The following is a 26,378-nucleotide window of genomic DNA, read 5'->3' as shown; positions in this document are numbered from 1 at the left end:
AACAGCATGAACATCGATCTGCGCAATTAGGAACCGATGACATGTGTCAACCAAGCCTGCGAGCCTGACCACCCGATCCCATTAGTCGCCTCTTACGACAAGCATGGGTTACTGAAGGCTCATTCTAACCCGGACCTTCACGGGTCCGTTTACCTTTCAATATACACGGCCTATAAGCGATATTGGCCTACAGTTGGAAGGATCAGTATGGTCCCGACCAGTTTTAGGTATTGGAATAATAACAATTCGCCACGATGAAAGTTTTCCTGTTGTCCAGATATGATCGAATACATTTTAGACTGTTTCACAGGACAATATGAAATCTTCCAGTGTTTTACCGTTACCAGTTGCGTTTGGCATATAAGATTCGGTTCTTGGTTTTGTTTCTTTCAGGTTTGTGAAACTTACATGATTGAGGCTTTGGAGCTGAAGTTTACTTCCTGAGATAGACATGACTGTGTTTGGACTTGAGACAGAATTTGAGGTCAGGAAGTAACTCTGCAGTTACAGTGCTCATGACTGTAAGTCTAAGGTGCTTCTGTGTTCACTCACATCAAGTCTGTCTGTCAGTGTAAAGATGAAGCCGTTAATTTGAGGTCGTCCTAGCGCTAGACGTATCTGCGGTTGTTTCAGATGGTTTCTTAATGATAGACGAATAGGTTTCATTTATTTCTGGGTTAGAACAATTTTCGGGAATTATGTTTCTGGATTGTAAATTGTTGTGAAAAGCGACTCCAAGAGCAGTTGTATACGTTTCAACCCATTTGTTTTGGAAACTGTATTTGTGTCTGGGTGACAGTCTATTGTATGTTCCAGAAAATACCGCTCGGACGGCGTGCGACAATGTCAAGCTACCAAGAAAGCACCTTAGTGATCCTGTTCAAACTACAGATAGTGATCGCTCTGTCTTCGTTTCTGACTGGTCAGTCAACGAAGGTCGGATACACTAGCGACCAGTCACAGTACTACACCGCACCTGTTAAAAATGTCATTCAGTGCCAAAGACTGTGTTCCTACCAACCCCTCTGTAAAACATTCAACTACAATGCGAAGTCAAGGTCATGTGAACTCACTCTAGGAAGAGATACACAGGCAAGTGCTGAAGTGTTTGTGACCTCGCAGCCTTCAACGCCACCAGAGGTAAGGCATGCAGACTATATATATGACTCATTTGGACCCAGTCGGCTTATTCTGACCCGTGAAAAGTTTAAACTAGTCTTCATCAACCCACGCTTGTAAGGGACGTCTCGGTCATGCGTGTATAAAGTCGTATTCCAATCGCGATGATCGATACTCATTAGGGGTGGGTATTGCAAAGAATTTTCATATTGCGATATATTGCGATGCGAAAGCATGTATTGTGATATGTATTGCAATATATTGCAGGACGTTAATGCTTGATTTACAAAGCAAAAACACAACAAAATCACTATGCCTGATTAATCTTTAATAAAAACTACTTTACCATTACATATTTTACATACCGCGTTACTCTTACCAATTGTTCCACCTACCGTGAACTTTTTCAACCCAAAATGCTGCCTTACCGATGCCTTTGCCTTACCTAGTATTTGGCACCACAATATATTGTTCGTTGTTGGGGATCACCATTTTACAACACACGCATGGCTTCCGGTGTAAAAGACATAAATATCCAAAGATTTTCGAGTGTTACCAAGTTTTCCGAATGCATGTCAAAATACCGGTTTTCGATCAACGTATCGCAATACGTATCGTTTTCATGTCTGAACCGGTATATACCGGTAAACCGGTTATATTGCGCAGCCCTAATACTCATAATGTTTATTCCTGGATTGTCCCGCCCACACTTAATTACTTACCCTCGTCTTATAGTTGCAATATTGCTGAGTACGCTGTTAGTCAACAACAAACAAAGGAATATGATGACAATGACGGTGACAATGCAATGCAGTTACCAGTGGGGTATTTATGCAATGTCACATTTTGGAAGTAAACCAATTGCCATCATTTACCTTCATGAATCTCTCACACAAACAATGTTCAATTTATGAAACGGGTTTTGTGTGCTTCTTGTGTGTTGAAGAAAAACAAATATTGACATGTTTAACGTTGTTTAAGGTTCCTGACTATCTACATGTTCTGTTGTCTCACACATAAATCTTCGAATCTTCGATTTTCATTGTCATCAAGAAGACGACATTTTTTCACATCCCTTCAACGGATGAAGTTTTGCTAGTTTTAGTTTTGAGCTGCATCCATTGATTAGTGTCATTTTCATATATTTCCTGGACTTAGAATGTGAAGATCCGGGTTAGAATTGGTCTTCAACAACCCATGCTTGTCATAAAAGGCGACTCGGAACGGGTGGTCAGACTCGCAGACTTGGTTGACACATGTCATCCTATCCCAACCGGGTAGATCGATGCCCATGCTGTTGATCACTGGATTGTCTGGTCCAGACTCGATTATTTACAGACCGCCGTCATACAGCTGGAATATTGCTTAGTGCGGCGTTAAAAACGATCCAACCAGCATCTAGAGTCATCTTTCTACAAACTTCAACCTTCGCGGCTCGGCTCGGCTCGGCTATGATGATGATGCACGGCCGGCTGACTAGCGAGGCTACAGATGTCTGAAAGTGAATGAAACGCATCTCTCGGCAGTTCCTCCCCCGGGTCGTCGTCTCGGTATCACTGAGCGAGCGCTGTGGGCGAGTTGCAGTGTGTGTGTCTCGGCTCGGCTATTTACCTACAGCTCGCTGAGATGGCTGGCTACGTTATGTTGATGTCCGCGAAACAGTTTATTGTGAATCTCCTTCTATGATTTGTTTGGTTGTCGTAATGAAGGCTTGTTGGGCCTGTTGCTTCCCTTGTTCTATGAATTTTTTCCCCCTCTTCTCAAATGACGGCGTTTGTACTAGGCTTGGTCCGAATCTCTTGTTTCATTCTGTGATATTTTGCGATTTCTGATAGCACCAAACGAAACTCTTCTTCGGAGATTTTAGAGTCGGTGAGCACGTTGGAAATATGATCGTCTATCGTGTTTAACTTCACTTCCGCTAGAATTCTAATTTCGTTGTGTTTCAATGTTTTACGTTGCAGTCTGCGAAACACGTACTTAAGGGTCAATCCCATCAACATTACCACTCCGGCTGTTATTTCGATGCCTAGCACCACGGGTGCGACCACGATGGTGGATAATAACCCGATACCTGCTACGCCTAATCCCGTGCTGACTGAAACCAGAGCGCTGTCAACACCGTCCACAGAATTGACGGCCCTGTGATATTTTTTCTGTAATGCCGACCATGTATCGCGTTCACATTCTAGTTGTTGTTTGATCTCGCATATCTGTCGCAAACGAAACCCGTCTACGGTTTCCAGTGTTTTTGCTACTTCATCCAGGACCGGGTACAGTCCCCTTCTGTATATATACATTTTTTTATAAAATAGTATTTAATTGGTCCTCAGTTCATCTTTGATGAATATACTTTAAGCTGATGAGGTACACGTTGAGGTATATATAAATGGCCTCGAGTCCAATAAAATCCTTTTGAAATATCATAATATCTAGGTTTGCTGTGGGTTTTTTTCCTGGTTGTATACAAGTACGACAACGTTTTTGTTGATGGCGATCATGCCAGCGTACTTCTAACGCATGCAGAAGGATTATATCCACTCCGGGGGCATCTCCAAGAAATACTTCGATAATAAGAGTAGAACCTTGTATCACACTGATCCACGAGTCTGGCACATAAGTATATTTTAGTATGAATAACGCTATTTTTTTCTCATTGGGGACTAACATGTTAGCTGTTTGATCTGATAATGGCTTTACGCTCGTCCACGTTCTTCTTCCAGGATTAAACCTCCCAAGCAGTATTTTAGCGAGACGCCACCATCATTATTATCCATGATAAGATAGGGGTAGGTCAGGACCAGGTTAATCATCCAGTTTCACTGAGATTCGATGATGACTTTTTGTCATTTGTACACGTTGTCTTGTAAGCGCATGGCGTACAAGGTGTTTTCCTCGCCGGGCAGATCGAATCCCCTCGTGTCTCCGAGATCGGCTAGCATTACGTTGGGATGATGATGGTTCATCTCGTTTATATATAATGTATTACGAAATGGTTTTCAAACTTCAAACCCATGAGATGTATGTTGTTGAGTAGGAAAATTTCAGTGAGCTATATCGTGTTTTCCACGGTCACGGTGACTCCCTGCAGACTGGCATAGGCAACGGTTTTTAAAAGTGTACATATCTACATCCATACTGGATTTATAGGCTGTCTACATATCTCACCCGCATCTGCCTCTTGTTGAACTTTTTGTAATATAACTTGTAACTATGTGGATTATTTAAGTTGGATAACTTGTGCCCAATCCGTTTCTTAATTGAATAAAATATGATTCAATCAACGTTCACCACAGATTTCGACGACGTTATTGTTGTTGTTTGGCCCAGCGGAGTTTGATCCGTTACACGATTTCGACGACGTTACGCACCGACGGCAGTTCGCCGAGGTAGACTTGGATGTACAGCATGGATTTCACCTGCAGATTTTCCGAGACGTTTACCACGCTGTCGAATTCCGACACCATCTGCAATCCCACGTTTTGCGTCCTGGGTTTGCTCGACAGCATATGGGCTACTCTTTGCCTCAACGTGCTGACGATCACGCTGCATCTTTGTGTAGGGATGTAAGCCACGACTTTCGTGAGGTAGTGATCCTTGTTGTCCGTGAAAATGTTGGGAGTTGTCGAGCGTGATGTTGAGATTCCAGTCGATTTGGGATAGCACTAATACCCTTTTGTTGTAGTCGTTGAAGATGAGAGTGTACTGCATGTTTCTGGAGACGGCCGTTGTCTTGATGTCGTCCAGGTTGAACAGCCTGCCGCGGAAGGCTGGGGTTATCGTCCATTCGTCCTCGTCGTTGTGGATCAGGTCGTATCACGTGTTGTTGACCGCTCCTTCGGTATCGACAAAATCGCCTAGGTCGTTGCCACCACCACCAGCGGCAGTAGAGGGTGGCAGTTTGACGCGTTTGTAAATGCTGTTTTTCAGTTGCAAGGCGTACAGTTTGCCGTCGACTCCGGGTTCGTCGATCGCTATGTTGGCACATATTCTAACGCGTGTCCCTGGACCATGAGCATCCGTCATTGCCATATGTGCAGCATCGTGCTGAGATATCCTATACTTACGGGATCAAGTTTAACGTCTAAAACCAATATTTTCAATTCCGTGACGCTGTAGTAGCCGTCCGTTTTTTGGTTGCGGGTGTTATTAACGAACAGCCAGTTGTTTTTGCCGTTGATGTTGGTCCATCGCGGGCAGGAGGTGATATCGCAGAGTGCGACTTTGAGCTGACCGGACGTGTAATCGATTGAGTGCAGCAGACTCACTGCTCGTTATTCCCGTAAGCGTCACGTACATATTGAAAAAGTAGATATGTATACTAAAATATAACAATTCAAATATGTACAAACAAATGGTTTACTTTTCATAGTTTGGTTCATCGACTTGTTTAAAATTTACGGTCACGAATGTGAAAATGGTACATGCTTGGTTCCACAACCCGATGCAGTTCTGGCAGAATCAATTCAATTTCGCCGTGTGGTGCGCGATGACCGGGTGCGGCATGACGTTGAACGACACTCTTTGTGATGCGCTGAGTCGGTCTGTATTCCTGTTTCAGTGTACTACCAGATCAGACGTAGCCTGAAAGAAATCAGTGCCCTGATTCCGCAGGACAAGGCATGGAATGCCGTAAACAATCCATACGATCGACGTGCGTATGAACGCGTTTGCAGTGAATTCGAACTAGATCCGAAGACGCTCAATTGGCGTTTGTCGGGTCAGAACAACGGTTTGGGCATTCCATGTATCTCGCAGAAGCCAGCAAACAGCTGGTGAAAGATTGGGGTTACAAGTCGTATCATTCCGTCAAGACGAACGAGTGGAATGACGATTACATGGCTTTCGAAGGCAGCAAGGATTACCGCGTTTGGAGGTTTGAGCAGAGACCTGTGGATGATTGAAAATGTTCCTGCTGGACATTCCGAACGGTGGTGGTGTTGTCAGATTAAACGATTCGATTCAAACGTACGTGTAGGCCGTGTTAGGCGCTCAGACGCAAACACGTTCCAGGATCGTTGGTCGTGAAGGGACGAAGTTCCCTCAGAGGAAATTCAAAACCGGGCATGGGTTTGTTCAAGTTCGTGACCAATATTTTTTCGATTTCTTCCGACGCTTCTTTGGTGTGCTGGGGCATTTCTCTCAGATCAGCAGCGCTAGCATTACCGAGTTCGGTCCTTACGTTTTGCAGATCTCGGATGACCTTCGGTGGAAGTTGTTTGGGTCGTGCGCCGCCGTAATCTCGCAGGTTTAGTTCATCGGGGATCAGTTGACTACCACCACGACGACTGGCTAGCGCTGACAGGGCGAGCGTTTTTCTTGTGTGTTTGTTCATGAGATCGACCTCCGGATGAGCTTTCAATCGCAGCGTCCCTTCGTTGTCGATTTCGGATAGTCGTGACCCAATGGTTTGACATAATTTTTATGTCGCTTTAAAGCATCATAATATTCGTCCACGGCCTGCTCTATAAAGCTCGTTGCCCACGATGTCCCCCATGAACTAGTTGTCGATGGCTGCTGCATCATTGTCGTACAGCTGGTGTACGTCAAAATCATCCATGGGAATATCGTCAGCCATTTTTTTTTTGTATTAAACCTTTAATATACATAGTTTCAATATAAACAATGTTGCATTACGGACGAAAGCCAGATCCTTTCCGAAGATCGAGAGAGCCACTCGGTGTCAAAGCCGTGCATCAGTTGGTGACGATCACAAACAATCCGAGCACGATCGATCAAAACCAAATGCTGCTGGTTCGATTCCCAAACCTGAGCGCGAACGACGTCATCGTCCCTGGCACGACTCGACTGGCTTTTCAGATCACGTTGGAGTCCACGACCGACAAACGAACAACCTGGGTCGTGCCATCGTCAAGAAAACCACCATCAACGGACGCCATCCCGAAGCTCGCCAAAGTCTCGGAAAAGAAAGCCAAAGCTTGGCTTAAAAAACAAGCCATCAGGCAATTCTACCTCCCGGCACCTCGATACATCCCGAGAAGTAAATTCGACATTTCAACGCCGAATCGCATCCACCAAGCCGACCTCCTGTTTCTCCCTCACAACAGGGTGAGGCGCAAAACCTACAAGTACGTCCTGCCCATCGTCGACGTCGCCAGCTGCTACAAGGAAGCCGAACCGTTGACAAAGAAAGATTTGAACGAAGTCGCCAAAACCTTTGAACACATATACAAACGCAGTCGCTTGACCTGGCCTACCGTATTGCAAGTCGATCCCAGACGCGAGTGAATTGGAGCCGTGTTGCAGCTGCTGTCCAAGCACAATGTCCAGGTGAGACGAGGTATAGCGGGAGCTCACCGTACCCAAGCCATCGTTGAGAGATTCAATCGCACCCTAGCCGAACGCCTGTTCTCGCTCCAATACTCGCAGGATTTAATGGATCCCGGAGACAGAAACACGGAATGGGTTGTATGCTTGCCACGAGTGGTGGATGTCATCAACAACGAAGTCACCAGACTCGTGGGCAAGAGACCCGTCGAAGTCATCAAAATGAAATCTGTTGAATCGTCATTGGCAGCAGCGCGTGGCGATAATACAGAGAAACAATTATCGGACCGTGTCAGCGTTAGGTACTTGTACCAGCCGGGAGAATACGAGGGAGACAGCAGAAAACGCGCCACTGATCCAATATGGTCCATGAAAACATACAACGTAGACCTTGTCGACATGAAAGACGGTGAACCGAACTTGTACTACTTGAAAGACGGACCGCCGAGAGCATTCGTCCGAGAGGAGTTGATGATCGTACCTCACGACACAGTCGCTTGCACATCACCCACCGTGTTATGATAGTTTCTCGTCATGATTTTTTATCAGTCTTGCATGCCTATTTTTCTGCTTAATGTAGCCAGCCAGCCACCCGTACACCAAGCCGAGAGAGACACACGCACACGCACTGCGACTCGTCGGCCCACAGCGCTCGGAGGAGCAACCACCCCCGAGGCGACCCGAGCCTTTTCCCCGACCGACCCCATGCTCACTTAAAAGTCAATATTTCAGAAACCATTGGACCGATTTTCATCAAATTTTGCATGCAGTAGTATACACAATAGGGACTACGGGATACACTGGCACTCCTCATTAAATTTTTAAAAATTGAGCCCTTGGGGGGGGGGCGACCTGGTCCCGTAGCCCCATTGTGTATACTACTACATTTGCTGGTCAAATCCATAATGGACTCCTTTCAGCGGGTAATTTTTATGCTTGTTGAACTTTCTCGCGTTAATGTAAATGTCTGTTTATTTCGTCCCCAGGGCATTGAAATACTTTCATTTGAATTCCCTGACAGTTTGCAATTTTAGCCCTGTAGAAGGCCTGTCATTTCCTCTGAAATATAACAATATCTTTGTTCAGTATATTGTAAGGATACAAGGATTGTCAAGGATATGTGCGATTTTGATTTCCTTAACGCTAAACATGCATATAGTAGCAGTATTGCATTCTCCATGAATTATATATTATCTACCCCAGGGGTGTTGCCATACTTGCGTTCGGTTCTGCTTGGCCTATTCTGATAGAGTGATACTGTTGCGTATCACTGTAAACCTATCCGTCGTCTATTGTTAAAATTGTTTGGTTCTATGGTTGAAGCACAACATTGCTAAATCTGATATCGATCGGCATGTTGTTGAATAGTTTGATAGATTACAATGGCGAACAGCGTTTACTAGCTTATACCGTTCTAACCCATTTGGATTAATATTTTTTCATAAATATATCGCTCCGACAAGAATATAATCGATGAATAAGACGTAACTAATGCAAGGGAACTGAATGCCATGAAATAAAACCTTCCACCACTGTAAACATCAATTAGTTGTGTGAATGGATATGATTCGCCTGATGTGAGATCACAGTACGTGTAGGAGCTCATTGCATTATATAAATGAAATATTTAAAAAAAAACCCTTTACATAAAAGCCTAATGTTTTTAATATTTACAGCAATTTAAATATGTGAACTTAGTAAAAGTTTGCTCAACCAGTAACTTGAAAATTATTAGCAAATATGTCTAGAGGAGAGCTGCAGTGCAAAGCTTGGGTCCGATTTTCTAATGTTTGAAATAGTTGCGTCAATTTACATATCGTGATCAAGGCTTTTATTTAAAAACAAATGTGAATGGATTATTGTCAAATTGGAGAATCACCCTCCATATCTACAGGAGGGGGCAGTGCAAAGTTATATTATGATATTTTGAATTGGTGAGAACTCACAAAGTACTCTGGAAATGGGGAAAAGGTCAATTTGTTTCAACAAAAACTCTACACTCATTTATTGGATGTCTTTCAAATTTGGGTAATTGTTTCGTAGCTAATAGGTTTATAGACAAGGTGCAGTGCAAACTTTGATACAAGTGTTTTATTTTTGACACGAATAATCATTTCTTATGTTGTTCAGCTGAAGTTTGGAGACACTGTCGGGGGTGTTAGTCAGATGTGATTTTTTGGCTTTTGGGGGCTTTTGTCCATTTATAGTTTTAGTTCTGCTAATATTAGTATTGTGCGAGTATTGAATGTCGAAACAGGGTTTCATATTTATAAATTTTCTGCCCATGGAGATCTGAAATTCTGATAACGAAGATTGAATTTTATGACATTTTGATAAAGGGGACATTTTATACAAAGGGTTGTTTGAAAGCATACCACTTGTACCATAAATGTAAAAAGAAATGGATTACATGTTTTTCACTTAAAGGCAGAAAACTAATAGATATGCTTGGCTTGCTCGTTTTGAAACATATTATGATACACAAACTTTGGCTATACACGCGAATGTTTGGTTTCAGGTTGTGTCGACAAAATGCACTGATATAGAAGTCTTTGTCAGAAATAAGAAGTCCCCTCACATGTGCCTTCAGCTACTGGGTAAGTTGGTCCCTGGTTCTTACACTACATGTTGTGTATGTTGAAGGGTCATTGGTTGCTAAGTCCTTTCATTTTGTTTGCTCAATGTTTAACACCATACTCAACAATAATCCAGCTACATGGTCCCTATATAATCGCGTCTGGTCCAGACAATACAGTGATCAACAGCATGCGCCTGGTACTACGCAATCGGGATACGATGACATGTGTCAACATAGTCAGCAAGCCTGACCACCCGATCCCATTAGTCACCTCTTACGACAAGCATGGGTTACTGAAGATTAATTCTAACCCGGAGTTCACGGGTCCATTTCCTTATCCCTTACCCGAGGAGTAATTGCTACTATAGTAATCCACTCAGATCATTTTCGTCATATGTTTTAGTTTCGTCCAAAGGTATCTGGCTGAGAAGATAATTCAGTCTGCTTCTGCCCTGGCTTTGGCGTTTATACATGCCTGCGTGATCGACCTTTGCTTAAATCGTTAGCATGTTACTGATTTGAGTGAGTGAGTTAAGATTTTAAGTCACATCGGGAATATTTCAGCCATATCGTGTTACTGATTTGACTCATATGATGTACTTTGAATCATACATTCTTTTCGATAATGGCATTGCAGCGAATGCTTTCTCTTCATGTCTTTACATGTCAGTTTATTAGTACTAACCTAAAAAGGACGAGTGGAATTATTTTTTATTTTTTTTATTCAGCATTACGAATAAAATCGTGAGGGCGTCTTTTCCTACAGAAATTGCAATTGTCAATGTATGTTTCCTATGTGTTTCATATTAACAATTCTTCAGCCGACTGAAGAATGTCCTTAAATCGAAGATAACGGCGATTTAATCAACAACGAGACTAGATTGTTATGTCCTAATCACTGTATGGCGTAAATGACAAACAACCAACCCTTTGCATTTGAAAATGACATTCACTTAGACAATGCACAAGGGTGAGACGATCAGAAGGTGCGTGGCTTCAAGAATCTTCTGTGAAGCATTTACACGCTGAACAGATGACACACGCGTGCAGGTACTTTCTATTAAATTTTCAATATTCACTAGCTGCACTTCGCTTTTTTGCAGAATCTTTGGTTGTGTGTTGTCAATTGAGAAACCTTTAACTTTCCATTTACAAACAACACATTTGCACAAACACTTTTATAAATGTCCTGACATACTAAATGGGATAATGCCATCAAGGATGAGCAGAAATACAAAGACTTCAGGTTTGAATAATTTATACAAAAATATGCCTTGTTTGTATTGCACCTTTTCAACTAGAAAAGTATTTCCCTAGTAGTTCCATAGCCAAAACAGTATAGATATCACAGGCAACTAATATATGTTGTGCATTAGGGACCGTTCATAATTTATGGCTATACTAGTGGAGGTGATGAAGATTTTTATGCTGAATCATGTACAATGTGAATGACACCACCTCCCCCCCCCAATCACACACATCCCCCCAAAAAGAAAGTTAAATTTTTTTTTATGTACAGTGCACTCTGTCAAACTCGGATTCTGTCTTTCTCGGATTGCTGTATAAACCGGACAGTTACACGTAAAAACATTGCTTTATAATCCCGACTGAGCAGGAAGCCCGCAAATAAAAAAATAAGTGACCCCATGGTTTTACAGATACAGCTAAGTAATGATATTGGTCGGGAATGTTATGGATCTGTATGATCCCGACTTGGTATTGGTATAGGGACTACAATGACATTATGCCACGAAGAAGGTACATGTCCTTTAATTTTGATCAAATATACACAAAAGGGTCTCGAGACAGACAGTGATTGTGTATTTTATCGGCCCCCGCTGCTGTATCGCGTGTGATGTGCTATTTGTGTTACAAGGCACTCATCACGCGGAGGCTGCTCTTCAACAGTGTCTCTGATGCAGGAACTTAAACTGATTTGCGCGCCTGCCTAAAAGATCTTAGCAGTTTGATTTACAACCATAGTCGCTCTACTTTGACAGCTGCAAAACCAAAGACCTGACGCCCCCTCAAATATTGTCCTGTGTACAGTAGACAGAGGCAAGTCCGGTCGTCAAACGCGTCTCCTCAGATGTTGACTAGCGTACAATAGACAGCGACAAGTCAGGTTGTCAAAGGCGTCCCCTCAAATGTTGTCTAGTGTACAGTAGACAAGGACAAGTCAGAGGCGTCCACTCAAATGTTGTCTAGTGTACAGTAGACAGGGGCAGTTAGGTTGTCAAAGGCGTCCCCTCAAATGTTGTCTAGTGTACAACAGACAGAGACAGTCAGGTTGTCAAAGGCGTCCCCTCAAATGTTGTCGAGTGTACAGAAGACAGGGACAAGTCAGGTCGTCAAAGGCGTCCACTCAAATGTTTTCTAGTGTACAGTAGACAGATATAGAGGCAGTCAGGTTGTCAAAGGCGTCTCCTCAAATATCGTCTAGTGTACAGCATACAGAGGCAGTCAGGTTGTGAAAGGCGTCCCCCCCCAAATGTTTTCTAATGTACAGTAGACAGGGGCAAGTCAGGTCGTCAAGGGCGTCCCCTCAAATATTGTCTAGTGTACATCAGACGGAGGCAGTCAGGTTGTGAAAGGCGTCCCCTCAAATGTTGTCTAGCGTACAGTAGACAGGGGCAAGTCGGGTCGTCAAAGGCGTCCCCTCAAATGTTGTCTAGTGTACAGTACACAGGGGCAAGTCAGGTTGTCATAGGCGTTCCTCATATGTTGTCTAGCGTACAGTAGACTGAGGCATCTCAGGTCGTCAAAGGCGGCCCCTCAAATGTTGTCTAGTAGACAGGGGCAAATCAGGTCGTCATAGGCGTCCCCTCAAATATTGTCTAGCGTACAGTAGACAGGGGGCAAGTCAGGCAGTGCAAATCGTCATGATCTCGCACACATTAGGTACATCCCAGTTTCTTGTTTCCTGCATCGAGAATCAGACAGAAGCTTCCAAGTGACCAAGCAGTAAAGAAGCTTTTCATAGTTTGAGCTCTCTGTAGGTATGTTTATCAATGTGACGAGCGAGACGAGTTGGGGAGGAGATCGACAATAAACAACCAAGGGAGGTCACTCTATTTCAATGTCCCTGCCAGGATTAACACCAAGTGACCCTTCAATTCGCCACATGCTGTCACCCGAAAATTGACAGTATCAATAACTAACAACACTGTTCATCCTGAAACAATCAGATGCATCACCGCATTCTCATCAGGGGTTCCACTGAGACAGAAAGAACGTTCAGGTTGTATTTTTTCAGTGTCAGTGTCAAATCATTAGCTTCCCACGCGTTTGATTGAAGTATCACTATGTCACGTTAATTATGAATTTTCAATTAGACGCGTGGGTTCATTTGAATATACTTTTCAAAAGCATTCGGAACAATGATTTAGGTGTCAGCCATTCAGTCATTGTGTTACTGACTCTATTTTGGGTGTCCATTCATCTAGTCTTATGTGTATATTAATAGTCGAATACACTTGATGTATTGAGTGAAAATGCTTTGTGGGTGTCACGTACCTCAAGTAAACACCGGTTGGTTATACAATATTGCCTTTTTACATCGAGACCAGAGCACAAAAACCTAACTTGTTTTTGGTTTTTGTTTTTTATTTTAGAAATAATAATCCGTGTCGAAACTATACTCAAAACATGACATTTTAAGAATAGACCTTAGATCGCTACTAAAAGAATACGATACTCCTAAAATATCAAATGAAATAACCCAGGGGTTAGAAGGTGAGCTGACCTACAATGAGATACAGGAAGCTGTGAAGCACTTAAAAAATGACAAGAGTCCTGGGCCAGATGGTTTTACGGCGGAAACGTTCATAACAGACTTCATGAAGTCTGGTTAACAGAATACCAATTGTTTTTCGCCCCAGCAGCTAAGCTGTCCACATCTGGCAGACACTCAGGTGGCGTGTGTGTATGTGTGAGACAGGACATTGCAAACAGATGTGTTGAACTGAAGACTGAAATCAACAATTTAGTGTGTTTGAAATTTCAGAGATCTGTATTTAATCTACCAAATGACATATTTCTTGTTTGTATATATGTTCCCCTTGTGAATTCTCCATATTACGACCGAAGTTCTGATTCAAGATGTCTCATTGAAAGACTGGAGTCTACTTCGCATGTACTGTTACGTGGCGATTTTAATGCTCGTACTAGTAATGAAAATAATCCTATTTGCGAAGATCGTGATGAATTTGGCAATGATGATATCTATACAGATTTAGATAATGCTCCTGTTGACCAGCGTGTGTCACATGACAGTATCGTTAACAGATTTGGGCGTGTGTTACTGAATCTGTGTTATGTGTCGCTTGTTCATATTGAACGGTAGAGTAGAATGGAGAGATAGGTAGAGAGTTTACATTTGTTGGAGAAAATGGCTCAAGTGTCGTTGATTATTTTCTTGCATCTGCTGATTTGTTTGAGTTCGTAGAAAAGTTAAATGTTAGTGATAGACCTGATTCTGACCATTTTCCTCTGGAGTTGCCGTTCAGGTTTCCTTGTACATACCGGTCTAACCGGACAGTTGATTGTTCTGAGAGTCCTGGTTTTAGTAAATTTGTATGGAATGCTTCTAAGCACGATGAATTTATAAGTTCTCTCAAAGAAAGTTTGGATGCCAATAATGAGTCAATATTTAGTAAATTGGAGACTTCTCTTGAAGAGGGCATAGACAATTTCATAAAGTGTACATATGATTCGGCATCTTGTATTAGGAGACAGTTTAGACAAGGCGATCTAAATCGTAAACCCAAATTTAACAAGGAGTGTAATGTAGCTAGATCGGAATCCAGAAAGGCTCTCAGACGGTTTAGGCGTTGTCGCATTGAGCAGAATCGTAGGAGCTATTGTAAAATTAGAAATAAGTATAAGAGTTCCTGTAGAGCTTTTAAGCGTGGAGTGCAAAACTCAAGGCTATCTCGACTAAATAGTACCCTCCACAGTCCAAGGCTGTTTTGGCAAAATATTCGCACCCTCCAAAGAGGCTCCCCACCCGTATAAAGTATATCACAAACAGAATGATTTTGCCACTTCAGGGACTTGCTTTCTAAGGACGATATTATCTATGATGTACATGATGACACAATAGATACAGATAATGGATGTGACGAGTTCAGTGATGTTGATAAGTTTCTACTTGAGTCTCCTATTACAGAATAAGAAATATTAGATGATGTATCTCGTCTTAAGGTTGGAAAGTCTGCTGGTGTGGATGGTGCTATTTCAGAGATAATCAAAACCGCCTTGCCTGAGATAATGCCGTTTCTAGTTTGTCTAGTGTACATCAGACGGAGGCAGTCAGGTTGTGAAAGGCGTCCCCTCAAATGTTGTCTAGCGTACAGTAGACAGGGGCAAGTCGGGTCGTCAAAGGCGTCCCCTCAAATGTTGTCTAGTGTACAGTACACAGGGGCAAGTCAGGTTGTCATAGGCGTTCCCTCATATGTTGTCTAGCGTATAGTAGACTGAGGCATCTCAGGTCGTCAAAGGCGTCCCCTCAAATGTTGTCTAGTAGACAGGGGGCAAATCAGGTCGTCATAGGAGTCCCCTCAAATATTGTCCAGCGTACAGTAGACAGGGGCAAGTCAGGCAGTGCAAATCGTCATGATCTCGCACACATTAGGTACATCCCAGTTTCCTTTTTTTCCTGCATCGAGAATCAGGCAGAAGCTTCCAAGTGACCAAAGTAAAAGCTTTTCATAGTTTGAGCTCTCTGTAGGTATGTTTATCAATGTGACGAGCGAGACGAGGTTGGGGAGGAGATCCACAATAAACAACCAAGGGAGGCCACTCTATTTCAATGTCCCTGCCAGGATTAACACCAAGTGACCCTTCAATTCGCCACAAGCTGTCACCCGAAAATTGACGGTATCAATAACTAAACAACACTGTTCATCCTGAATCAATTCCAGCCAGATAATCAGATGCATCACCGTATTCTCCTCAGGGGTTCCACTGAGACAGAAAGAACGTTCAGGTTGTATTATTCAGTGTCAGTGTCAAATCATTAGCTCCTCCACGCGTTTGTTTGAAGTATCACTATGTCACGTTAATTATGAATTTTCAGTTAGACGCGTGGGTTCATTTGAATATACTTTTCAAAAGCATTCGGAACAATCAGCCAATCAGCCATTCAGTCATTGTGTTACTGACTCTATTTTTGGTGTCCATCCATCTAGTCTTATATGTATATTAATAGCTTTTGTTGATTTTAGAAGGCTTTTGATTCTGTTGATAGAGATAAAATGTGGAAATGTTTTAGAAATAGGGGCCTTAAAGGGAAAATGTTTGATATTATCAGGTCTATGTATTCAAATGTAAAGTCTTGTGTTCGATGTGATAATGCTTTCAGTGACTATTTTGATTGTCCTACTGGTGTACGACAAGACTGTGTTCTAAGCCCCATACTTTTCTCTCATTCTTTATCAACGAACTATATTTTGACATTATACAATCTGGCAGACATGGCATCCAATTATTTCCTGATCTTGTTGAACTTTTCATTTTACTTTTTGCCGACGATGTGATCCTTATGTCAAGTACTGTTATTGGCCTTCAGAGACAAATTGATACACTTTCATCTTATTCAGATAACTGGCGACTTGATGTTAATCTTGAAAAGACCAAAATTGTTGTTTTTCGTAAGGGTGGTCCAAGGGCAGCTACAGAAAAGTGGTACTTTAAATGTGAACGTATGACTGTTGTTAACGAATATAAATATCAAGGGATACTGTTTACACATACACTAAATCTGAATAAATCCATTATTAATTTGGCAATTAGAGGGAAAAGGGCCCTACTTCAATTGCTCTCTGTTATACCAAAGTTGGGGGTTGTTGGTCCCAATATATTTTTCAAATTGTTTGATTCCCAAGTACAGCCTATTCTTCTTTATGGGTCTGAAATTTGGGGCTACAGGGAATTATATGCCATTGAAAAGGTTCACCTTCTTGCATGTAAAAGGTTTTTCAATGTTGGGATGTCTACCCCCTAATAATATGGTGTACGGTGAATGTGGGAGATTTCCTTTGCACATAATTTCTTACTCTCGCTGTTTAAAGTACTGGTGTAAAGTAATAAATATGCCAGAACATCGTCTGCCCAAAAAACCTACAATATGATTGTCCATCTTGATAATATTGGTAAAAGTACTTGGGCAACCTGTATTCGTAATCTTTTGTTTAGATACGGCTTTGGATTTGTTTGTTTGTCCCAAAACCCTGGGCGACGTTAATGCATTTATCAAACACTTTCGCACCAGGGCTATCGATATCTTTAAACAAGACTGGCATTCATCTTTATATTAAAAGTTCAAGATATGATTGTTATCGCGAGTTTAAATCTTTACTTGAACCTGAGTCGTATCTGTACAACTTACGTAGTAAAAGCTTCGTAATGTTTTCATACGCCTGAGACTTGGCCTAAATGATTTATTTATCAATGAAGGAAGATATTCATCTATTATAAAATCACAAAGGTTCTGTCCATTTTGTAATACTGTAGAGAATGAATTACACTTTCTATTTCTTTGTCCTGTATATAATGATTTAAGGCAACTGTATTTTCCACTATGGCTACAATCAAATATTAATGCCACAAAACTGTATTCAATACTTTCATGTAAAGCATCCCTATTACAATATAAGGTAGCTCTATTTATTTATCACGCGCATATATTGAGAAGTACATATTATACATATTTATTTTGTATATGGGCCTCTGGCCTTCGTGCAATAAACTGATTGATTGATGCTGATGCGGAATTTATCAAATTTTTCTGGAACGATCTTTGGAAATATCTACTAAAGTCATTAAATAGCGCTTACAAAATGGACAATTATCAATATCACAAAGACAAGTACTATAATAACAGTACTTCCAAAAGGAAATAAACCAAAACAATACTTGAAAAACTGGCGACCAATAAGCTTACTATCCGTGTTCTATAAAATCGCATCGACAGCAATATCACATAGGGTAAAAACCGTGTTAAATTCATTGATTAATGATGACAAAAAAGGATTTATGACTGGAAGATACATAGGTGAAATAACGAGACACATATATGACTTACTGGACTACACAGATACCTCCCAGATACCAGGTTTATTACTACTTGTAGATTTTGAAAAGGCAATCGATACAGTTGATTTGGGGATTTACAGACGAGACACTAAACTTTTTGGGCTTTGGTATTTCACTAAAAAGATGTATAAAAACCCTTTGCAACGAAATTCAATCATGTGTAATTGTTGATGGCTTTGAATCCCCCCATTTCAAAATATTTAGGGGTTGTAGACAAGGTGATCCCTTATCCCCTTACATCTTTATACTATGTGCTGAAATACTAGCAATAATAGTAAGAAACAATAATAACATAAAAGGTATTAAGATTGGTAGCATTGAATATTTACTCTCACAATTTGCAGACGATACAACTTGTTCTCTTGATCCCTCAGAACGATGCCTCTACGCTGTACTACAGGTTCTTAGCTTCTATGCGAGATTTTCTGGGTTAAAAGTAAATATAGATAAAACCAGGATACTCTGGATAGGATCAAGAAAACGTTCTAGAATTAAACTATGCCAAGAATGGAACCTGGATTGGAGACAAAATCCGTTTGATCTACTTGGAATAAAATTCAGTACTGATCTCGACGAAATGATTGACTTGAGCTATGACAATACATTTAGAAAATGCGAAACCATCATGTGTACATGGACTTCAAGAAATCTGACACCCCTTGGGAGAAACACCATACTAAAATCACTTATTCTTCCCAAATGCAACAATCTATTCTCATCTCTTCCAGATCCACCAGATATTAGGCTTAAACGATTTAAAAAAAAGTGTTTTGCGTTCATTTGGGGAAATAAACCCGACAAAGTAAGGAGAAGCCAGATTATTTGTGGACCATCAGAAGGAGGTAGAAAATGCCCCCAAATCCTAGAAATAATCCATGCACAAAAATAGCAATGGTACGACGAGCATCAAAATCAACGTCAAAGTGGTGCCCATTATTCTTCTTAAATATACCTCGTTATGGGCCTTATACTGCTTTTGAAATTACCTGTAAGAAACTTAGTTTGCAAATGACTAGTAGGATACGAAATGCATACTACAAAGACCTTATGAAGGCCTGGTGGAACTTTATAGATAACATCCACGGGGAGAGTATAATTGATAAGGGCATTTTAGCACAATATATTTGGTGCAACGAGAACATAAAACTAGGAAATACCAGCATATTTTACAAAGATTGGTTTGTAAATGGGGTACGTTTCATCAACGATCTTGTAGATAAGAAAGGACAATTCATGCCATTCGAAACCTTCAAAACTGTTTTCAACGTGAAAACTAACTTTCTACTAGAAATAATCCATGCACAGGTGTTGTTCAAGCTGTAAAATAATTTTTTAGAAGCCAACGATTACCAAAATTAAACACTTTTCTACAATCTCCTCTTTTACCATTCCATATATACCATCTGAACAAACAAAAAAAGGTTCACAGTATTACTACAAAATACTTATTAAAAACATATGCGAGAGAAATAACCACTTCGCTAAATGGGAGTACGTCCATGGACATGATATTAACGAACAAGATAGGAAGAGTATCAATTCTATCCCATTTAGTTGCACGAAAGTGACTGAACTACAGTGGTCCCAATATCAAATCTTACACCATATATTGCCAACCAACTGTCTTCTCTCTAAGATGGGTTACGTAGACAGTACAAAATGCTGTTACTGTTCAAAACAAATGGAAGATGTCATACACATACTCTGGGAATGCAACAAAGTGAGCTCCATCTGGGGAGACCTGGAAGGTTGGATATCGTACAAACTGCCATGTCTGGTAACAATATCCAAAGAAAACGTTCTTTTTGGTTATCTATCGAAAAATAACTATCCCTAAACCTTGTCATCATTCTGTCAAAACGAATCATTTTCAACTTTAGAAAGAATAGTTACCCACCAACATGCCTGTTCATACAGAAGGAGCTCACTGAATTCTATAAGTTAACAATGTATACCTGTGTCATTAACTGTAATAGAGACTATTTCAATAAGGCTTGGTCAAACTGCCATGGTCTATTTTCCTAAATACGTTGCCATGCCCAGCCGTGTAAATGCTTAGATAAATAGACAAATTATAAAAGAAAATAATCCGCGTCACACAGAATGATATCAAATTCGAAAGAATAATATCTTTTAAACCGGGGAAGGTGAGAGAAAGTTACAACCATAATGCAGTCGGGAGAACTGATTTCTCTTCGGATTTATGCCCGGAGTGCCCCTTCCCCCACTGGCCTCTCTTAATCAAATCAGCTTAATTACCATCAGTGTTGGACTAATTACGGAGGCGTGATGCTTTGAAAAAGCTTTGAATACCATGATGAAAAAGAAACACAACAAACCAACGAGTGTTTTACGATACATTTACATATTCATGTCCATGACTTTACATATACATATTAAGTCATATGACCGGGCATATATCACACGTCAATTCACATTTTCAGTTGAGCAATGCTCCACAAGCTAACAAATAGGAAGCCATGTCCCTCTCACATCATGTATTCAAGTCCAAGCTGGTAAATCTGATTGCTACACGTCGACGTTTAGCTGGCTGATGTCCACCTTCAAGTTTGGAGAGAAGATATGCAGATCCGTTTAGATTGTTACACAAACCTCCTCCTCAACAAACTGAGAAATCAGACCAGCAGTTAATAACATTAAAATTAAAGATAAAGTATTACACAAACCATTAATGGTAACCAGACTCTCGGCATTTATTGGCTGTGAATACCGTCACTGTACGAATGCTTACAGAGCGCTATTATTCTAAATAATAAAAAATGTCCCACATGCCAATTCATTAAGTAAAAGGACTTCTTAGTTTAGTTTTACGCCGCTTTTAGCAATATTCCAGCAACATCACGGCGGGGGACACCAGAAATGGGCTTAACACATTGTGCCCTAAGTAAAAGGAAAACAAACAAAATACTTACACTTGCCGAATACTCTAACCCACGGCTTAGAAACGCCATAAAATACATAATTTGCTTGCAAGACCCGACTGATATGTAAATCAGCTAGTCATATGTCACATACCGTTCATACTGATCGACGGTCGTTCAATTTCGCTCATTCATATTACAAAAGATATGGTCCTATATAGTAGGAAATGTGTTAAAAGACTGATGGAACCGATGTTATCTAAAGTCCTAAAGAAGTCTCTCTAACAAACAAACAGACTTCACTAAACGCAAGCTCACCGAAGCCATCCACATCAAACGCCAAAAGCCCACCATCAACCGAGACCAAGGATACTTCATTCCATCCGCTTATGATGCACTCATCCACCAAGCCCAATCTACTGTATAAACTCTGCTGTATAAACATCTCATTATTATATTTGTACATCATTGGCTTTCACGCCTGTCCTTTGTCTACTCTCTGGCTTAATCAGCTTTCTGCCTAGCCAATTATGTTAATTATGTTGTTTTCTTTGTTACATTGTTACATCCAGTATATATATACTTCCCCCTTCTTCATGTTCCATTATGCTTGACAACGGTACAAGAATCTGTATCGAAACGTCGCACTCACGAATAAAAAGAAGTTGTTATCCATAAAGTTTGTTCTATATATAGTCCTAAAGAAGCGTGTCCGAATTTGTTGAACCAAAGTAAATGTCCATTGCCAACAATGCCAATAGAAATGACAATACAATGTAAAAACAGGCTATAGAACTGCCAACAACTGAAGGTAGATCACCATACTAGGGACCATGGGGACTTTCAGTATATTTGCTTCCTGCATGGACCTAGTTGGGTTTACACCATCTCTTCAGATGTTAGCAATTTTGGGCAATCTAGCCATAAATCAAAATAACACATATACTGCGATTAAAAATAGTAGTAAGTTTAAATTTACTCTAATTGTTTAGGGACTTACGTATCCTCTCAGGAGGACAATAAGTTTACAGTACAACTGTACCCTTTAACCCCCTTCGAGGATACAGCCACTAACAATATCAGTTGTTTATTTAAACTACAATCATAAAAGATTTAACTAATTACACAGCTTTAATCAAAATTTATCCAATAACTCTATTTCTTTTTAAAATGCAATAATTAAATGATAATACAAACTAAAAAGATCCTTCAATGTTTTGACATTGAAATACTTATCCCTTGTGATGGTGATGTACCAAGTGCTGAGTCCAACCTTGAATATGATTCCCATGGGTACGAGTGGCTAAGTGATCCCCCAATATACTGTTACGGGATTACGTCCCTTAGCTGTCACAGGATTAACCCGGATAATCACCTTGTTCTGTCAGCACCATAGCAATACCACGATCACTTGATTGTCTGGTCCAGTCTCGGTTATTTACTGGCCGCCGTCATATACGACATCATCATGTAAGCCCCGTGAAGGTCCGGGTTACAACTGATCTTCAGCAACCCATGCTTGTCGTAAGAGGCGACTAACGGAATCGGGTGGTCAGGCACACTGACTTTATTGACACACGTTATCGTATCCCAGTTGTGAAGATCGATGCTCATGTTGTTGATGACTGGATTGTCTGGTCCAGACTCGATTAACTGCAACCGCTGCCATATAGCTGGAATATTGCTGAGTGCGACCTAAAACAACAAATTCACCAATGTCATCATATAGATAGATGAGATACTAACAATGTTCAACTATTTACCAACAGACATTGATTGTGGCAGTCCTCCTTACGTGGCGTTGGCTTCCTACACCCTGTCCTCAACCAAGTTCCGGTCGACAGTAGAGTATGCCTGTGATGAAGGACACGTGCAGACTGGCGGAAATAACAGTACCACGTGCTTGTTAAGCGGGGGATGGACTGAAGTCAATCTTACGTGCATGGGTAAGAAGAACAGATATTCTTAGTTCAAGTAAATATTAGTGAACACTCAGTCTCGCTAAAATCTTTTACCATGCCCCCGCGTGAAGATCTACTATAACGGTAATGCTATTTTTGAGGGCCTTATCATTTGCAGAAGCCCTAGGTCTTCCATTCACTGCCCTCAAAAATAGCATTACCGTTATTATTGCTAAAATACATTGAATTTGTGTTGAAAAGAAAAAGGAAACAATGAAGGAATTTGACTGTACGTTGACTCAAAACAAACTTCTGACGGGGTTGACTGACCGAATGCAATTATGTCATCAAACAATGCAAGTGACGTCACAACAGAACGTGACGATATTCGACCTTGGTCTTTGACAAGACCATGGCCTGCAACATGTCAAACTATGTCAGACACAACGTCAGTTTTCAGTGTTCGGTGTTGGTCCAACAACAACGTTAATAGTGCAATTGTTAAGGTTAGCACCAGCAAGAAACTTAAATATTACCGCTAAAGCGGGAATTCGGGTTGCATTGACTTGTTTGCCCCAGACTATCTGCCAGTCCAAAGTCGAATGAACCGTAAGCCCACCCACCCACTATGACGTCACTTGACAACAGAACTGATAGTGGCCCGTCGTTAAGGTTGAGCGGTCCAATACCATTTGCAGCGGCCCACAAATTTCTGGTAATAGGAGGGCCTTTTCATGATAATTCCATGAATTTTAGCTATAATAACAAGTTCAAGCTCGTGTCATCGAACTTAGTGATTAGCAGCTTGACTTATGAGAAGCACTCAGACCAACATAAGTGATTTCGGTATCTCGGACATAGTTAAAAGCTGGTGTTTTATAAACCCTATCGTTCCTAAGCGCCATAGCCCTTATATATACATGTCAACGGCGCTGCAGACATCGTTAAAACACAGTAAGAGTAAAAGGAGTTCAAAAGCCGTAGGTTTTCAGCAAGTTCTTGAAAGATAAATGGGGCTCATTTCGTCTGAGGGTGACTGGAAGATTGTTCTTTAGAGCTTGGCTGTACTACTACTACTACTACTACTACTACTACTACTACTACTACTACTACTACTACTACTACTACTACTACTACAGGCCTCTTTGATTATATCAGCACAAAGCACCCGTGGCCTTTGGTTTAGGCTCAGCTTATCCCTTCAAAATAACCCCGAAAGCTGTTTTAAAACCAACACGCTGAAGAACACAAACCGAAGCCAGGGCATTGTATACTTTCAAAGATAGCACATGCATTTGGGTTCGGCGGGTCTTTTACAGGAAATATATTGATTATTTTAATCTGGATCTACCGTCGTTCATTGATCTTGCGCTTAAGTTGAATAATGCGAGACGCGCGTTTCTGGGACCAAAATGGCCTTACAATATATCAGTCAATACTAAGGTTAAATATTGATTTCAGGCACTCCATACAAGGGTGAATATAACATGACTGTAACCCTTGTATACAAGTAATTATGATCTGATGACACAAATGAAGTGAATAAACTTACGTAGACTGACCGTGATAGCTACATTTGTTGTACTTGGAATCACAATGAACTAATGGCGACAACATAATTGTTAATGCTGTAACGATGCATCGAACTGTCCATGGATTGCAATTGTTGAATCTCCGATAGCAATAAATCGATTGTAGAAACGAAAAACTATCGATGGTTTAGTAATTGACTTCCGTTAACTCACTTTATCATACAATGGATAGAGTTCTCGGCAGGATAAAGCCAACGGATATTTTGGGTATCCGTTCGGGTCATATACGAATATCGATGCAAATTAGAGAGGTCATGTGCAAATTTCAGGGACTACTTTCACAGTGTAAACAAACATGGCGTCATCGGTCGGCAGTCGTGTCCGGATTAACGGCCGTGGTTACGGTACTGTCAGTGCTTTGATCTCAGAAAATTCATGCCTGGTTTTGATAGATGGAGTAGATTTCAAGGCGAACATAGAAATTCATAGGCTTACGAAGATACCAACATCAGTTCTCCGACCGACTGTCAGTGTTAGCGAGAGAACGGTGCACAATGTCACGCTAACATTAAAGCGTATTTGGTTTTTCAAAAGGTTAATTGAATGTTTCTGAAATTCCACGTGAGTTTGTTGTTATTTTTCAAACGTAAGCTAAGATTGTTGACAACAATACGTGCTGTAGCATAAAAGCTTACTGGGAACTAGATGACCGCTGAGTGATCAGGAGAAATTTATGTCACCGGGCTCGTGACGTAACGTATTACTCCGCACATATTTGTGACGTCATAGATTAGTTTCGAAGTGTAGACGAAGACGAAGTTTAGTTTCTTGATTTGTGGCATTTGAAATTGCATTTTGTAAAATTATAAAGCAAAAACGACATTGTATGATAAATAGGTTATCCCGCTCGTGTGTTTTGGGATGGTTAATATCCTGCATTAGGAATAAACACTATGTATTTAGCTCGCCAATGCTCGCTAAATACAATGATTATTCCTGATGCAGGATATTAACCATCCCAAAACACACGAGCATGATAACCTATGTTTTTCTCACGAAATGTGCACCAACTGATAGATGGAAATGATAAAAAAGTAAAGTTCTTCCTTTTTAATGATAAGTCATTTTATTGTTAGAACATCATTTATTGTTCATAGAATTCAAACTATCAAAAGTCAGATGTCAAGGAGAACACGAAGATAGTGTGTGAGTGAGTTAATATTTAACGTCACATCGGCAATATTTCAGCCATATCGTGACGAGAACAATTTATACAATATAAAAATGAAAACATTGTGAAGAGTAAAACCTGTCAACGATGGACAGTAAAAATCCTAGACTATCACAGATATTAATATAAAACTAGAATGTAAATCTAAAACATTTTAATTGAAGAAGGGTCTATAGATCGCCAACAACCGAAGGTAGATCACCATACTAGGGTCCATGGGGACTTAAAGTGCCTTTGCTACCTGCATGGACCTTAGTTGGATTTACACCATCCCTTCAGCCGCTGACGATTGCAGGAAGATTGAGCCGAAATTTAAAATAACAAACATACTACGATTAAAAAGTATGGTTCAGCAAAATTGACTTTGAAAGTTTTTGGGACTTACGTACACTCTCATGAGGACAATAATTTTACGCTACTTCAACCCCCTTTGAGGATACAGCCACAAACAATATAAGTTGAAAATCTGAACTACCAATTATAAAACTTTCTCTATTTACAAAACATATATCAAAATTTATTTAACAAATCTATCTCTTTTAAAAAATCAATGATTAAATGATAATTAACTTTATCAAAAAGGTCCTTTACTGTGTTGATATTGAAATAGTTATCACTTATGATGGAGATTTCAACACAGTAAGAACACGGAGTTAGCCAATCAATGATTTGGAACCTATGATTCGGTAAACTAATTTGTGCAAATTGATCATCAAACTTACTATACAGGTTTGCTTAAAACTACGTGTT

General features: G+C 40.7%; 1 protein-coding gene across 2 annotated transcripts in view; it reads left to right on the top strand.

Moving 5' to 3' along the window:
- Positions 1 to 26,378, top strand: part of LOC124264684 — a 66,889-nt gene that overhangs the window by 18,547 nt on the left and 21,964 nt on the right. The window contains exons 2-5 of one of the 2 annotated variants that reach the window (XM_046699441.1): positions 394 to 521; positions 817 to 1,140; positions 9,926 to 10,004; positions 22,734 to 22,910. In XM_046699441.1, coding sequence (XP_046555397.1) covers positions 516 to 521; positions 817 to 1,140; positions 9,926 to 10,004; positions 22,734 to 22,910 — 586 coding nt within the window. In that variant the 5' untranslated portion in view covers positions 394 to 515. The remainder of the gene's footprint in view (positions 1 to 393; positions 522 to 816; positions 1,141 to 9,925; positions 10,005 to 22,733; positions 22,911 to 26,378) is intronic. The other variant, XM_046699440.1, reaches the window with a different exon arrangement.

This window comes from Haliotis rubra, unplaced genomic scaffold (assembly GCF_003918875.1).
Source record: "Haliotis rubra isolate DU_JTF1 unplaced genomic scaffold, ASM391887v1 Scf937, whole genome shotgun sequence".
NCBI classification, from domain to species: Eukaryota; Metazoa; Mollusca; class Gastropoda; order Lepetellida; family Haliotidae; genus Haliotis; species Haliotis rubra.
Note: the sequence above shows the minus strand (reverse complement) of the source record. Positions and strands in the feature narration are given on the sequence as shown.